Below are 13,988 nucleotides of genomic sequence, written 5' to 3'. Positions count from 1 at the left end.
TGTGTTTCTAGCTGGTTATAACTTGGCCACGCTGGTAACAGGGCGTGTGGTCAAGGTCCGTCTTGCTGATAACTGACCCAAAGCCAAGTGCTTGATATCACCTTGAGTCTGTCAAGCACATTTAAAGTTCCAGGATCTACTTTTTCAGTTCAGCATTTGAATGACATGATTTGTTTCAAGATTTCAGCCCTTGAAATATGCTCTTTATTTTATTTTGTACATTTGTTTTGCCCCCATATCTGCAAAGTTTAAAGTGATAACTTTGGCCTAGTATGGTTCCTGGTGATCATGTCTTTACCCTGCTTAGTAAAAATGAGCTGCTGCTGTTGAAACTATTAGACAGGGTTTAAATCCAAGCTTAACATCTGACCTTTTTATTTGTTCCTGTCCAGGGGTTTGTTAGGGAGCGTAGCTTGCACAAGGTCACATTAAAAACTACAGTACTTGAAATGTTTTTTTAATTACTTTTACAACTTAACTGATGCAAAACTGAATCTTTGCAATTCGCCACTGACTGCAAATTCTATAATTTCAGACCCTGTTTGATCAAAAGCTGGGTCATTTAAATTTTTTGTTTAATTATCAGTCAGATCTAAAGTTAACTACTGCAGCTTTTAAAGCTTCCTTTTACCCATTTGATCGACTGTATGTGGCTGGCATCCCTCATTAACCAAAGGAGTGCACAAATGACCAGCCACATTAGTTATTTTGGAGTGAGTTGTGCAACTTGCTGCCTTGCCTCATGACATGGCATGTCTGAAGTTGGGAATACTCCATGTAGGAACTTAAGACATGATCTTTACCTATCACTGAGGCGCAACGTGTTGGAACAGTATTTGTTTGGGATGAGGTCTAGAAAGAAAACACTGGTACCAAGTCCGATTCTGAAAGTCAAGGAGTTGGTGCCATTTATGTACCAATTCAAGAGCAGAAATTACGTACAAAATTGCCAAACTTTTATCGTATGTTTTCTTTGGGTTAAAGGATCAGCTATGGGATAATGGCTTGCGAGCGAGTTACAAGGTAGTGATTTGGTAGCCTTAATGTTATGAACTGCAGCCATTATGCTTTAGATTTTAATGAGTCTGCACATAAATAAGAATTGTTGCCTTAAACTCTCTGGCTGCTATCATGTATTGTGCATGCTTCATTTAGAAAAAAAGATAAGTGACTTTGTATTCAGCATTTTAAAAGTTGTGGAAAGATTGACATGAATGAAAGTGTAATTTGGGGTGTGACTAAATTTAATATTACGGCTTTTCCCCCAATTCACGACACTAGTGCATTGTTTTGTGGGCTGGCATAATTGTTTCTCTTAAAACCCCCAGTGGTACTGATTTTAGTTATATTGTGTCATTAATATACAGTATCTAAGTTATGCCTAAATAGAAACCGAAACTGCCATAAAACCTGCAGATATGAAAATGTGATGACTCCCTTTTTAATCTAAAGATCTTGTAAAGTCTAGCTTACTGCATATACTTCTGAAATTGTTCACCTAGCTTTTTCAAAAGATGAAGTATTTCCTCTTTATGTATTTTCTTGCCTCACAGTCAACATCGTTTCCCCTATGTAAACTTCTCCACAGCCAGAAACCAACTGAGGGCCTAAGCAGGGGTACTACACTGCGTGACTTCACCACCCGATGTCAGGCTAGTATTGCTGCACAACATAACAGTTCGCCACAGTATGAGGTATACTTAAACTTTGGAGCATTTCTCGATTAAATTTGAATTGATTTTTAAAAAATGAATGAGTGTGTTAATACACAATGAAAAGTATAAACTGAAATTGCCAGAAATAGTTAGCATTTCAAAGTAGAAGATAAGTTTGTGTTTGGGGTGATGAAAATGCAGATGTTTATGTGTGGTGGGGGGGGGGGTGGACTGGACTGGAAATGATAAAATCATTGCCCAGTTACGTCTAGCATGTGCAGTTTCTCTGGTCCAGTGCCACGGTTCATCCTGTAGGTACTGTTGCAGGCTTTTGAGGACTTCAGTAGAATACTGACTTGAGAAATGATCTGAATTTCTACTTGTAATGCTCATTTGCATTACAATAGAATGTTTTTAGAATGAACCCAGTTGTGGATACTTTGAAGCTAAGGGGTTAATTTACAAACTGGGTTAACTTCGTTGACAGTTTGACTAAATTTGGCATTAATCATTTTCTGTTTGGATGAACACTGATGTTTGCATTTGGTAAAATCTTTATGGACCTGCACTTCATAGAACAGGCTAATGACTTAATAAATGGCAGAAACATAGAAGATAGGAGCAGGAGTAGGCCATTCGGCCCCTCGAGCCTGCTCCGCCATTTAATGAGATCATGGCTGATCATCCAAATTCAGTACCCTGTCCCTGCCTTCTCCCCATATCCCTTGATCCCTTTAGCCTTAAGAAACATATCCAACTTCTTCTTGAATATATTTAATGAATTGGCCTCAACTGCCTTCTGTGGTAGAGAATTCCACAGGTTCACCACTCTCTGGGTGAAGAACTTCCTCCTCATCTCTGTCCTAAATGGCTTACTCCTTATCCTTAGACTGTGACCCCCTGAAATGCTTGAAAAGTGTTTATAGTTAACCAAGAGAATAATGAAAAGTTACTATTTTAATTTTAAAACCTGTAGATCTCGCGATGGTGCTGCTCACGGGCAGTCTCAGGACTGCAATGCTTTTACTGTGTAGATGGAAATTTATGGAATGATCCTAGAGAAAAAGTAAATTGCTTGGTACCTTAGGCTGAATAAACTTGCCTGCTAATTGTCAACTCTCCAGGATGACTCTCCAGGGCACACTGCCTGCTCTGACCTGTTTGACATTGGTAGGGAGCTTGGACTATGGGTAGTTCTGATAGATATTTTGTTGTGACTTGGGGAGTGCCAGGACCTGGCTTGCAGCAGTGAGGTTGAGGCCCTAGCTTCCTTTCCCTGCTCACTTAGTAGTATAGAGCTGGGCTGGTGTAGGGGAGCAACTACCATAGTTCTTTTCCCCTTCTCCACTCTACATGTGCACAGACAGACCATGGCGCACTGCGGTATCTGGTGGTACAGCTCTTGTATCATAAGTCATTACACGTTTGCTGACACTCGTGTCCTATTCAGCGCACATTGCAGGTCACTTTGCCCCTTGCAGTTTGTTCTTTTAAAATATGTTTGCAGCCCTTTTCTCGCTGTCTGAAGAGTCTTCCCCTTATCCTTTCCTCTTACTTCTCTATTCCTTTTCTCAACCCCCTCAGTAATTTGAGGCATGACGTGATAACTGTAGCATGCTTGGGAGGACCCTGTGACTTTGGACCTATGGCTCCCAAAGCTATCCACTAGGGTTTTCCTTGCATCATAACTGGGTCTATTGTAGACTGAGAGATTGATTGCTATGATTAGTCAACAAATCCATTATCAATGTATCATGTGACTACCAGGATGGTAGAAGGCAAACTAGGCGGACCTTGGAAATAACAACAGAAAATGCTGGAAAAACTCAGCAGGCCAGGCAACATCCGTGGAGAGAAATTAGAGTCAACGTTTCGGGTGAACCCTTTGTCAAGACTAAAGAAGCACAGGAAATGAAATAGATTAAGAGGCCAGGCTGGGAGAGAACAGAAGAGGAGACATTAAGAGGTATTCAAAACGAGACGAGATGGTGATAGGACTAGTGGAGACAAAAGACGGCTCTAGATTTGGTGTGAAATGCGCTGACAGAATGGGAGACAGCTGCCATGTGGGAGAGAGGGGGAAAAAAAAGAGGGGGGGGGGAAGGCTAAAACAAAGGTGTGGATGAAAAAAATAAGTAAAAATGTAATAGGGGCCGAGGTTATGATCTGAAATTGTTGAACTCGATATCGAGTCCGGAAGGCTGTAAAGTGCTTAATCGGCAGATGAGGTGCTGTTCCTCGAGTTTACGGTGAGCTTCCGTGGAACAATGCAACAAGCCGAGGACGGTGAGGTCCGAGTGGGAATGGGGCGGTGAATTAAAATGACAGGCGACCGGAAGCTCGGGGCCACCCTTACGGACTGAACGGAGGTGTTCCGCCAAGCGGTCACCCAATCTGCGTTTGGTCTCCCCAATGTAGAGGAGACCACATCGTGAGCAGCGAATACAGTATACTAGATTGCAAGAAGTACCTCGGTCTTTTTTCATCTAGCAATTCCTATGCTTGCCTTCCTCTTTCTCCTGCCCTTGATGGTCTTGTCATTTAATGTTTTTTCTCTGCTTGGTTTTTTTTCTTAGCTATTTTTCTCCAGATTGATGTCTTGTTCCCTGGTCTCAGGATGTCAGTCTGACTGTGACATACCTTACTGCTCCCCTCATTTTCTGACTCTAGTATGGAGCCATGACATAAATGTTCAAAAAGAAAGCAGAAATGGGACATGCCAATAAGGGCCACGATGTTGCCTGTAAGCAGCACTGAGGTGATGTGCAAAGAGTCAGGCATGTGCAGAGCCTTGGAAAAAGATCTAGGGTTAAGAATGGATGTTTGGGGGAATGTAACATGAGAGCTAATACCTGTAATATGAAAAAGGCAAGGAAGGAACAAGGCAAAGTAAAGGAGCTCTTAGGAAGTAAAGTTTTTTGTATGTTGGGAGCCCTTAATATTTGAAGGAAGAAAGATTGTGGGGGGGGGGGGTGCAGGGTGGATGTCATGGCTACTAGATTGGTTTGAATTTTTTTCAGGGATCTGATTGGTTCACAAAGTGAATATAGAACAAATTTTTTTTTAATCCATTAGAATGTCTTGCATCCTATAGACACATTGGATGTGTTCTTGCTGCAGAATTGAAACGGATCCATGTAGCAGAGGGTTCATTTGTCATAAGCAGTTTACCCTATCTTGCTGGTTATTCAGTAGTAACTTTCACTGACACTGACCCCTTTTGATTAGTTCCCTTACCACTCAGTGACCTGCTCAGTCTTGTCATCTTGCATTTTCCTGCAATTAAATTCTACTGACTTTAAAATTGCATTTATTTCAAAGTTGGTAGTTATATCATTCAGTAAAATAAATCCTAAAATCACTGCTCATTAAGTCGCATGATCTCATTGCGGCAGCCTGTTGTAAACTTCTGTCAACCATTGGTAAATAAAAAAAAAAATAAACTAATATATACTTTATGAATATGTTTGTGATGCACAGAATAACAATCTGAAGTACGTTATTGAGCAAACTAGGTGAAGAGACAAACCTCATGGTGCAGGGCACCACCAAGTTTGAAAACAAAGTAAATGAGAACATAATTGGTTGTGCAAACCCAAAAGCATTGGGGGGGGGGGGTGGGGGGGGGAAGGGGGAGAAGATAACGATAGTCAGGAAGGCTATTTAGAAGAATAGGTCAGAGGGGAGAGAGAAAACACAGCTGTTGGTCACTTTGGAACACTAAAACATTTTGATAGGACTTAGTAATGTCTGACGGGTGATTCTATCCTAGTTGACCCAAGAAAATTGCCAATTATGCACCCATCCCATTAAAATGTTAATAACCATATTCAGTAAACCACAGGTAATGCTGTCCAGTGTTTTCAGATTCATCAGGCCCAGCTGTGGGAAATAACAAGCATATGAACTCCCACTGAAAGTAGAAAGCCTGCTGGTTTACTTTATTCCTGAATAACCGATCAGCTGTTTTCTGCAGGTAGGTTATTCAGTAAAACACTGTTTTATTCCCAGTGGCAGATCAGCTATTTCTGTCAGTGTTTTTCGTAGCTGATGCCTTTTCGTTAATAACACTCGCCTTGTTCATTTGTGTCTCTGGTAGGGAGGAAGAAAGAAAGACTTGCATTTATATTTCTTTCAGCCAATTAAGTACTTTTGAAGTGTAGCCACTATTGTAATGTAGGAAACACAGCAAGCTCCCACAGACAGCAATGTGATAATGACCAGACAATCTGTTTTAATGGTTTAGGTTGAGGGATAAATATTGGAGAACTCCCTGCTCTTCTTTGAAATAGTGCCATGGAATCTTTCACGTCCCCCTGAAAGGGCAGACAGGGCCTTAGTTTAACGCCTCATCTAAAAGATGGTAGCTCCTACAGTGCAGCATTCCCTCAGTACTGCACTGGAGTGTCGGCCTAGTTTTTGTGTTCCAGTCTCTGGAGTGGGACTCTAGCCTTCTGACTCAGCCGAGAATGCTGCCACTGAGCCATGGCTGACACTTTGATTGCTGCTGAGTCTTGGTGAGCCCAACACAGGACCTGTGCCCCCAGACTCGGTGAGGAAAGCCATGGGAGATCCACCGGTTTTTTAAATAAAAACTGTAATTCTCAGCACACAACTTTCCCAATACCCTGCCCTATCAGGAAAACAAATGTGAAGCATATTTAACATACAGGAGGGTCTAATCGTGTGTTCTCTTGTGCACTTGAGCAGACTTCCTTGATGGCACAGTCTAGTTTATCTTGAGGTGCCAGCTGTGGTTTCATCCTTCCCTTCTTCCAGTGCCTTTTCTTTGCCTAGTTCTCGGCCCAGTTAAAGTTACCCATTGAAGTCTTGTCATTGGGTACCTTGTTTATATATTTTTTTTTAAACTGGTAAAAAGTAACCAGTGCCTTTTCTGTTAAATATTTTTACTTGCACGGTGGCATAGTGGTTAGCACTGTTGCCTCACAGCGCCAGGGACCCGGGTTCAAATCCGGCCTCGGGTGATTGTGTGGAGTTTGCACATTCTCCCCGTGTTTGCGTGGGTTTCCTCCGGGTGCTCCGGTTTCCTCCCACAGTCCAAAGATGTGCGGGTTAGGTTGATTGGCTATGATAAATTGACCCTTGGTGTTAGGGGGATTAAATACATGGGGTTACGGGGATAGGGTGGGATATGTGTTGGTGTAGGGGTTACGGGGATCGGGTGGGATATGTGTCGGTGCAGGCTCGATGGGCCGAAATGGCCTCTATCTGCACTGTGGGGTTTCTGTGATTTCTGTGAAGTGCCAATGACACCCAGGGCACTGGCTTGGAGAAGCGACTGAGTTTAACTAACTAGTATCCTGTGCTATGAGCATCCAAAATCAACAGATATGGAGTGAATAAAAAGTCAATTCTTTGTAACTGGCTAACCGATTTCCTGTGGTGGTGCTCGCATGTAATTAAAAAAAAAAAAAAAATTATCTTGCATCTTTAACTTGTCTGCTTGTCACCCACATTCGCTTCCTTTGTTTCCATTTTTTCTGCGCGTTCCACTCTTGATGATTCCCTCTATGCCTCTCTCATGCTTCTTCTCATCGGCATCTCACTTTTCTCAGACTATCTTTTTGTAAATTTCTGCTCCACGTTCACTTCATACCTCACACACTTGTGTGTCACCCTGCATGCGTGTGTGTTTGTCTGCAGAATAAGGCGAGAGGCGAGGCTGAGTCAGGGATGTGGAGTCGCATGGCCTGTTGTCTCAAAGGAATTGGTGGGAAGGCTCTGGATGGGCTTGTGGTCTGTGAATTAGGCTGAAAGCAAGGTCCATGGGGAAGGTGAAGCCTGACCACAGGAATTGGTCCATGACGCATTAATAGCCAACGATGTAAATGCGCTTGTTACAGACAAACAACAAATTGCATTTATATAGTGCCTTTCACGTAGCGAACGTCCCAAAGTGCTTCTTAAAATGTATCCTCAAAGAATAGTAGCTGAGCTAAAGGAGATATGAGAAGGAGTGACCAAAAGCTTGTTCAGAGTGGTGGGTTTTAAGGAAGTAGGAGGGGGAGGTGGAGGAGTTTAGTGAGGGAATTCGAGTGTTGGGCCTAGACAGCAGATGGCAATGCCACCAATAGTGGAGCGAAGGGGGTAAACACAAGAGGCCAGAGTCGGGGGAGTGTTGTAGGGCTGGAGGAGGTTACAGAGCGAGGAATGGTGAGCCCATGATGAGAATTTTGAATTTGTTGGTTTGGGGAATCGGGAACCAATGTAAATCAGTGAGGAAAGGAGTGATGGGTGAGCAGTATTTGGTGATGCATAGAATATAGGCAGCAACGTTTTGAATCAGTTGAAGTTTATGGAAGATGAGGCTGACCAGGAGAGTATTGAAATAGTTGAGACAGAAGATGCCAAAGGAATGGATGAGAATGGCAGCAGCAGATGGGCTAAGGTGGGGGCGGAGGCGGATGACGTTGTGGAAGTAAGTGGTCTTTGTGATGGGTGGGGTATGGAGCTAGAACTCGGCTCAGTGTCTAATAGAATGGCGAGGTTGTGAACAGTATGATCTCAATCAGATAATGGGTGGAGAGGGAAATGGAGCTGATGGCAAGGGCAGAGATTGTGGCAGAAGACGATGGCTTTGGTCCCCAGTGTTTAACAGAAGAAATTGTGGCCTATCCAAGCTGCATGTCTGGCGAGCAGTCTGAAACGGGCAGTAGAGGGTTCGTGTCAGGTTTTGGAGCAGTAGAGCTGGGTGTCGTCGGCGTGCATGTGGAAGCTGACCGCATGTCTGCAGCTGATGTTGCCAAGTGATAGCATTTAGATGGAGAGTAGGGAGCCAATGAAAGGTGCTTGGAGGACTCTGGAGCTAATGGTGCGCGGACTGGGAGAGAAGCCATTGCTGGAGATTCTCTGGTTATGATCAGACATAGAATCAAGCAAGGAGGCTGTCCTGTTGAGCTGGACAACAGAGGAGAGGTATTGCAGGAGAACAGCATGGTTTTCCACGTGAGATGCTGCAGAGCAGTTGGAGAGGAATAATGTACTACAGTTGTACAGTAGTTATAGAATGTTATGTATGGCTTTGGTTAAGATTGTTTTGGTGCTGTGGGAGGGACAGTGGGATGCTCTTCGCATTCAAAAAAAGATGCTTTTTTTTCTTCAGTCCATCCCTCTGCCCCTCCCACTGCACCAAAACAATGTTAACCAAAGTCATGCAGGACATTCTCTGTAGTGCATTGTCCCTCTTGGTGCTGCCCTGACTGCCACTTGCTCATTGGAGAGTGTGGTTCTCTTGCACATTTACTGGTGTGGACACGTGGCCCCAACTATGAAAATTACCTTTTGGGGCAGCACCAACATCAAGAAGCGTTAGTGGCTGGAGGTCTTCCCCTCTCCCCACCCACTGAACTTCTGGTGGTGGACCAGGGATGCAAGACTTTTGTCCCCTTAGTCTTTGGACGGGGTGCTGATGGTGAGTTTCCTTCATCTTTTTGTGCTTTGCAGCACACTTGTAACTTAATATCCAGGGATTGTCGTTTCAGGTCCAGATGAGGAGGTAATTTTATTGTGGAACATGCTTTAGTCACTCACCGGTGTAGTCTGTGTTCACAAAGTTCTGTCATCCAATAATGCAATGTTAAGTCTTTGGTAATTTTTAAATAAATTTCTCCACCCTTTCTACTTGTGGAGCCTTGTGTGAATGGTGACCAACTCTGTCCTTCAGCAGAGCTGCTTTCAACCAGCTGCTGGGAGTGACTGGTTGAGAGCAGCTTTGCTGAAGGACCGAGTTGCTCGCAGTTTGTACAAGACTCATCTATCTTTCCCTCTTCTATGGAGAATTGCTTGGCTTCCATTTGGTCTTTCCCTCTACAGCAGAGTTTAGTTTGGCAGCTCAATGAGAGGAGAGGAGGGGAGGGAATGAAGTCTATTGTCCCACCACTCCATCGGGAGGAAGCTGACTCAGGATCTTTTACTAGCACAATAAAACAAGACTCCTGTTGGTTATGAAAGTCCTTCTGACATATCGTCAGCCCTACCTGTTTGTTTTGTGCAGTCAGTTATGTCCATCACAGATTCCTCTCATTTCACTGCAACATGTTTCACTGGGGCTGTAGATCAGTGACCCAGAACCGGCCAGTGGAGATGTTGGTCGGTTCGGTGCAAGCTTCAGGATCCTTTGACCAAACCCTTTCTCTGCGGTGCTTGGGTTTAGAAACATAGGAACAGGAGTAGGCCATTCAGCCCCTTAAGCCTGTTCCATCATTCAGTTAGACCATGCCTGATCTGTACCTCAATTCAATATACCTGCCTTTGTTCCATTTCCTTGATGCTCTTTCCCAACAAAAATTAATCAATCTCTATCCTGAAAATTTCAATTGACCCAGCCTCCACAGCCTTTTGGAGGAACAAGTTCCAGATTTCCTTTGTGTGGAAAAAGTGCTTCCTGATTTCATTCCTAAATGCCCTGGCTCTAATTTTAAGATTATGTCCCCTTTTCTGGATACCCCACCAGAAGAAATAATGTTTTATGTATCTACCCTATCAAATCCCTTACTCATTTTAAATACCTCGATTAGATCACCCCTCAACTCTCTTGCTGCTCCCAAGCCCAGTGTTCTGGCTGTATGCTAGTTTCCAGTGTGCTGATACTGAACTCAAAATCTCCAAGAAAAATGGGAATACCTTTATTTCCAGTTTCTTGGGGTCAACTGAAAAATAACAATGATTTAAAAGGCAGGTCCTTGTCCTAGGAAAAGCAATAGCATCTATACTATTCGCTTCAACCGCTCCATGGTAGCGAGCTCCACATTCTCACCACTCTCTGGGTAAAGAAGTTCCTTCTGAATTCCCCATGTGATTTCTTGGTGTCTATCTTGTATTGCTGGCCTCTAGTTTTGCTCTTCTCCACAAGTGGAACTCTCTCTGCATCTACTCTATCAAAACCTTTTAATTTTAAAGACCTCTGAGGTCACCCCTCAGCCTTCTCTTTTCAAGAGAAAAAAGATCCAGCCTGTTCATCCTTTCCTGATAGGTATACCCTTGCATTTCCAGTATTATCCTTGTAAATCTTTTTTGCACCCTCTCTAGTGCCTCTATATCCTTTTTATATGGTGACCAGAATTGTACACAGTACTCCAAGTGTGGTGTAACCAAGGTTCGATGCAAGTTTAGCATAACTTCTCTACTTTTCAATTCAATCCCTCTAGAAATAAACCCTAGTGCTTGTTTTTTTTATGGCCTTGTTAACCTGTGTTGCTACTTTCAGTGATTTGTATATTTGTTCTCCGAGATCCCTTTGCTCTTCTACCCCACTTAGATTTGTATTTTCCAAGTAATGTGACATCCCTATTTTTCGTACCAAAATGTAATACCTCACATTTGTGTTGAATTTCATTTGCCAATTATATGCCCATTCTTCAAGTTTATTAATGCCTTGTAATTTGTTGCAGTCCTCCTCAGTATTGACTCTCTCTTCCACCCCACCCCTCAAAACAATTTGGTGTCATCTGCAAATTTAGAAATTGTTTTTGATTCCCAAGTCTAAATCGTTAATGTAAATTGTGAACAACAGTGGTCCCAGCACTGATCCTTGTGGAACACCACATCCTGCCATCTGCCACTCTGCATAGCTACCCTTTACCCTTACTCCCTGCTTTCTGTCTTAAAGCCAGCTAGTTATCCATTCTGCTACTTGTCCTCTGACTCCGCATTCTCTGACCTTATTCAATAGTCTATTATGTGGTACCTTATCGAAGGCCTTTTGAAAATCTAGATAAGTTACATCTATTGCATTACCCTTATCTACTCTCTGTTACCTCTTCAAAATTCAATGAGGTTGGTCAAGCAAGACTTTCCCTTTTTGAAATCCATGCTCCAAGGTCTTATTCCTGTTGAGATGGTCGTAGTGCATTTACACGGTTCTGCTTTTCACAGGAGTTCTCACTGCCACAAAGTTTCTTTTAACTGAAAGGGCAGGTGAATGTATTGCAGGCTCTGTGCAGGAGTTAGAGATTTAGATGCTTTCCTGCAGTAGTGGGCAGAACCTCGGTGTCCTTGCCTCTGTTGACTGCCTATTACCATATATGCACCAGTGAGTTTTAACAATTTGGCATAGAAGGTTAACAAAATGCTCTTTCACCTGAGACCCATGTTTGAATCTGACCCAGATCCATGGAATGAAAGTCTCATCTCTCTGGTTATAAGGAGACTGTATGGATACAGTAGCCTAGTGGTTATGGTACTGGACTAGCAACCCAAAGATAGTGAATTAGAATTCCACTACGGCAAGTTGGGCAATTGAAATCATTCAATCTGGTGATTTGTGGGCTAGCGCCAGATAAAATAACCATGAAAACTGCCAGATATTCGTAAAAACCCATGTCCTTCAAAGGAATCTGACCTACCTACCTGGTCTGGCTTACATGTGACTCCAGTCCTATATTACAAATGCACAAATCGCTAAAAGTAACGACGCAGGTTACTGTAATAAGGCCATTAAAAAAGGCAAGCCAAGCACTAGGGTTTATTTCTAGAGGGGTAGAATTTAAAAGAGAAGTTATGCTAAACTTGTATCGAGCCTTGGCTAGACTACACTTGGAGTACTGTTTACAGTTCTGGTCGCCATATTATAAAAAGGATATAGAGGCACTGGAGAGGGTGCAAAAAAGATTTACAAGGATGATGCTAGAACTGCGAGGTTATACCCATCAGGAAAGGATGAACAAGCTGGGTCTTTCTTGAAGAGAAGGCTGAGGGGGGGCGACCTAATAGTGGTCTTTAAAATTATGAAAGGTTTTGATAGAGTAGACAGTGTTTCCACTTGTGGGGAAAAGCAAAACTGGAGGCCATCAATATAAGGTAGTCACCAAGAAATCAAATGGGGAATTCAGAAGAAACTTCTTTACCCAGAGAGTGGTGAGAATGTAAAACTTGCTACCATAGGGGGTGGTTGAGGCGAATAGTGTAGATGTATTTAAGGGGAGGCTAGATGAGCATTTGAGGGAGAAGGGAATAGGGGGTTATACTGATATTTAAATGGGGAAGGATGGGAAGAGGCTTGAGTGGACTGGTTGGGTCGAATGGCCTGTTTCTGTGCTGTATATTCGATGGACATGGTTGGCTCCAAATGCCCTCTGGGTACCTAGGAGTTGGCATTAAATGGAATCTTTCCAGCATTGCCCACATCCCAAGAACACATGTTAAAAATAATTTAAGGGGTCATATGGATGGTTCAGTAGTGCAAAAATTCACAGCACCTTTCTTGGGTCAGCCACAAGTGGATCTGAACTAGGATCTACCTACCTGAGGGGCAAGAAGATTGTGGTCAGACAACAGTGGACTTGCTGTTTAGCACATTGTTCGGCAAGTTGTTTTACTGTGTATTTGATTGGAATGGTTGTTAATTTCCTTGAGTGAGGCCCTACCTTTGGGCTCTGGTGCTGATGGGAATGGTCTGGTGGCATACTCTGTAATCCTTGCAAAATTGAGCTGTGCAGCACTCCCTTCTCCTCCCTGCCCAAAAACCCCCAACAATATTGAGGGGAAAGGAAGTGTCGCATCCCCAGCACTGGCTTTCCTTATCTGGATCAGCCTCTACAAAATGCTCCCTTCCCCATTTCTCCCTCTTTCTATTCCCTTCTCTTCCCCCCCCAAAAAAAGAAATGCCTCTGCACTTGAATCAAGCAGTTGCATCATAATCAATCTTTGATATTTGCTGCCGATTCTTCAAATTCAGGATGGGTTCACCTGGAGACAGATGTCACCTCATCAACTGTGTGCTTAAAATGCTTTGTGACTGAAGATTATTTGACTAGCACTAGTTTTTCCCCCAGTTTGTCTGATTATATACTTTTCTAGCATTGGGGTCCAATCTGTAAAGAGAATGGATAATATGAGTCCTACCAGTTGGTAGACGTGCTCAGTCGGAGACTACCCCAGCCACAAGTGGATCTAAACTAGGATAAACCTAACCACTATCTGAGGGGCAAGAAGATTATTGTGGTCATACGACAGTGGACTTGCTGTTTACCCATTGGATTTTGTTTTTGATCTTGAAGTTCTTTGCACCCTTCTATCTCTTGACAATATTCCCTCTGATTACCATAGTTTCAGTACAGGTCGGATGATACTATAGAGTAATAATCAAAATTTCAGTGAATCATTATAAACAAATAAAATATTATTTCTTGTAATATACTTTAAAAGCGAAAAAATACCCAGCAGTACAATTATAGTTCCTGTCCTTCTAGACTTTGGTTGTGTCTGGATAGAGTTACCCCTGTGAAGTAGGTTAGTTACAGATCTGATACTAGTGGGAGTAATTTGAGGTGATGAATTAAGAGTATCGCTCACACAGCACATTGACACGAAATT

General features: G+C 42.9%; 1 protein-coding gene across 4 annotated transcripts in view; it reads left to right on the top strand.

Annotated features, from left to right (window-relative positions):
- Positions 1-13,988, top strand: part of LOC147107378 (ribosomal protein S6 kinase alpha-3) — a 101,242-nt gene that overhangs the window by 4,167 nt on the left and 83,087 nt on the right. For 3 of the 4 annotated variants that reach the window (XM_086006356.1, XM_086006355.1, XM_086006358.1), the window contains exon 2: positions 1,554-1,694. In XM_086006356.1, the coding sequence (XP_085862482.1) occupies positions 1,554-1,694 (141 nt within the window). The remainder of the gene's footprint in view (positions 1-1,553; positions 1,695-13,988) is intronic. The other variant, XM_086006357.1, reaches the window with a different exon arrangement.

Source organism: Somniosus microcephalus, chromosome 14 (genome assembly GCF_052327205.1).
Source record: "Somniosus microcephalus isolate GS21.2 chromosome 14, FLI_Smic_1.0, whole genome shotgun sequence".
NCBI lineage: Eukaryota > Metazoa > Chordata > Chondrichthyes > Squaliformes > Somniosidae > Somniosus > Somniosus microcephalus.
This window is presented reverse-complemented; position numbering and strand designations above follow the sequence as displayed.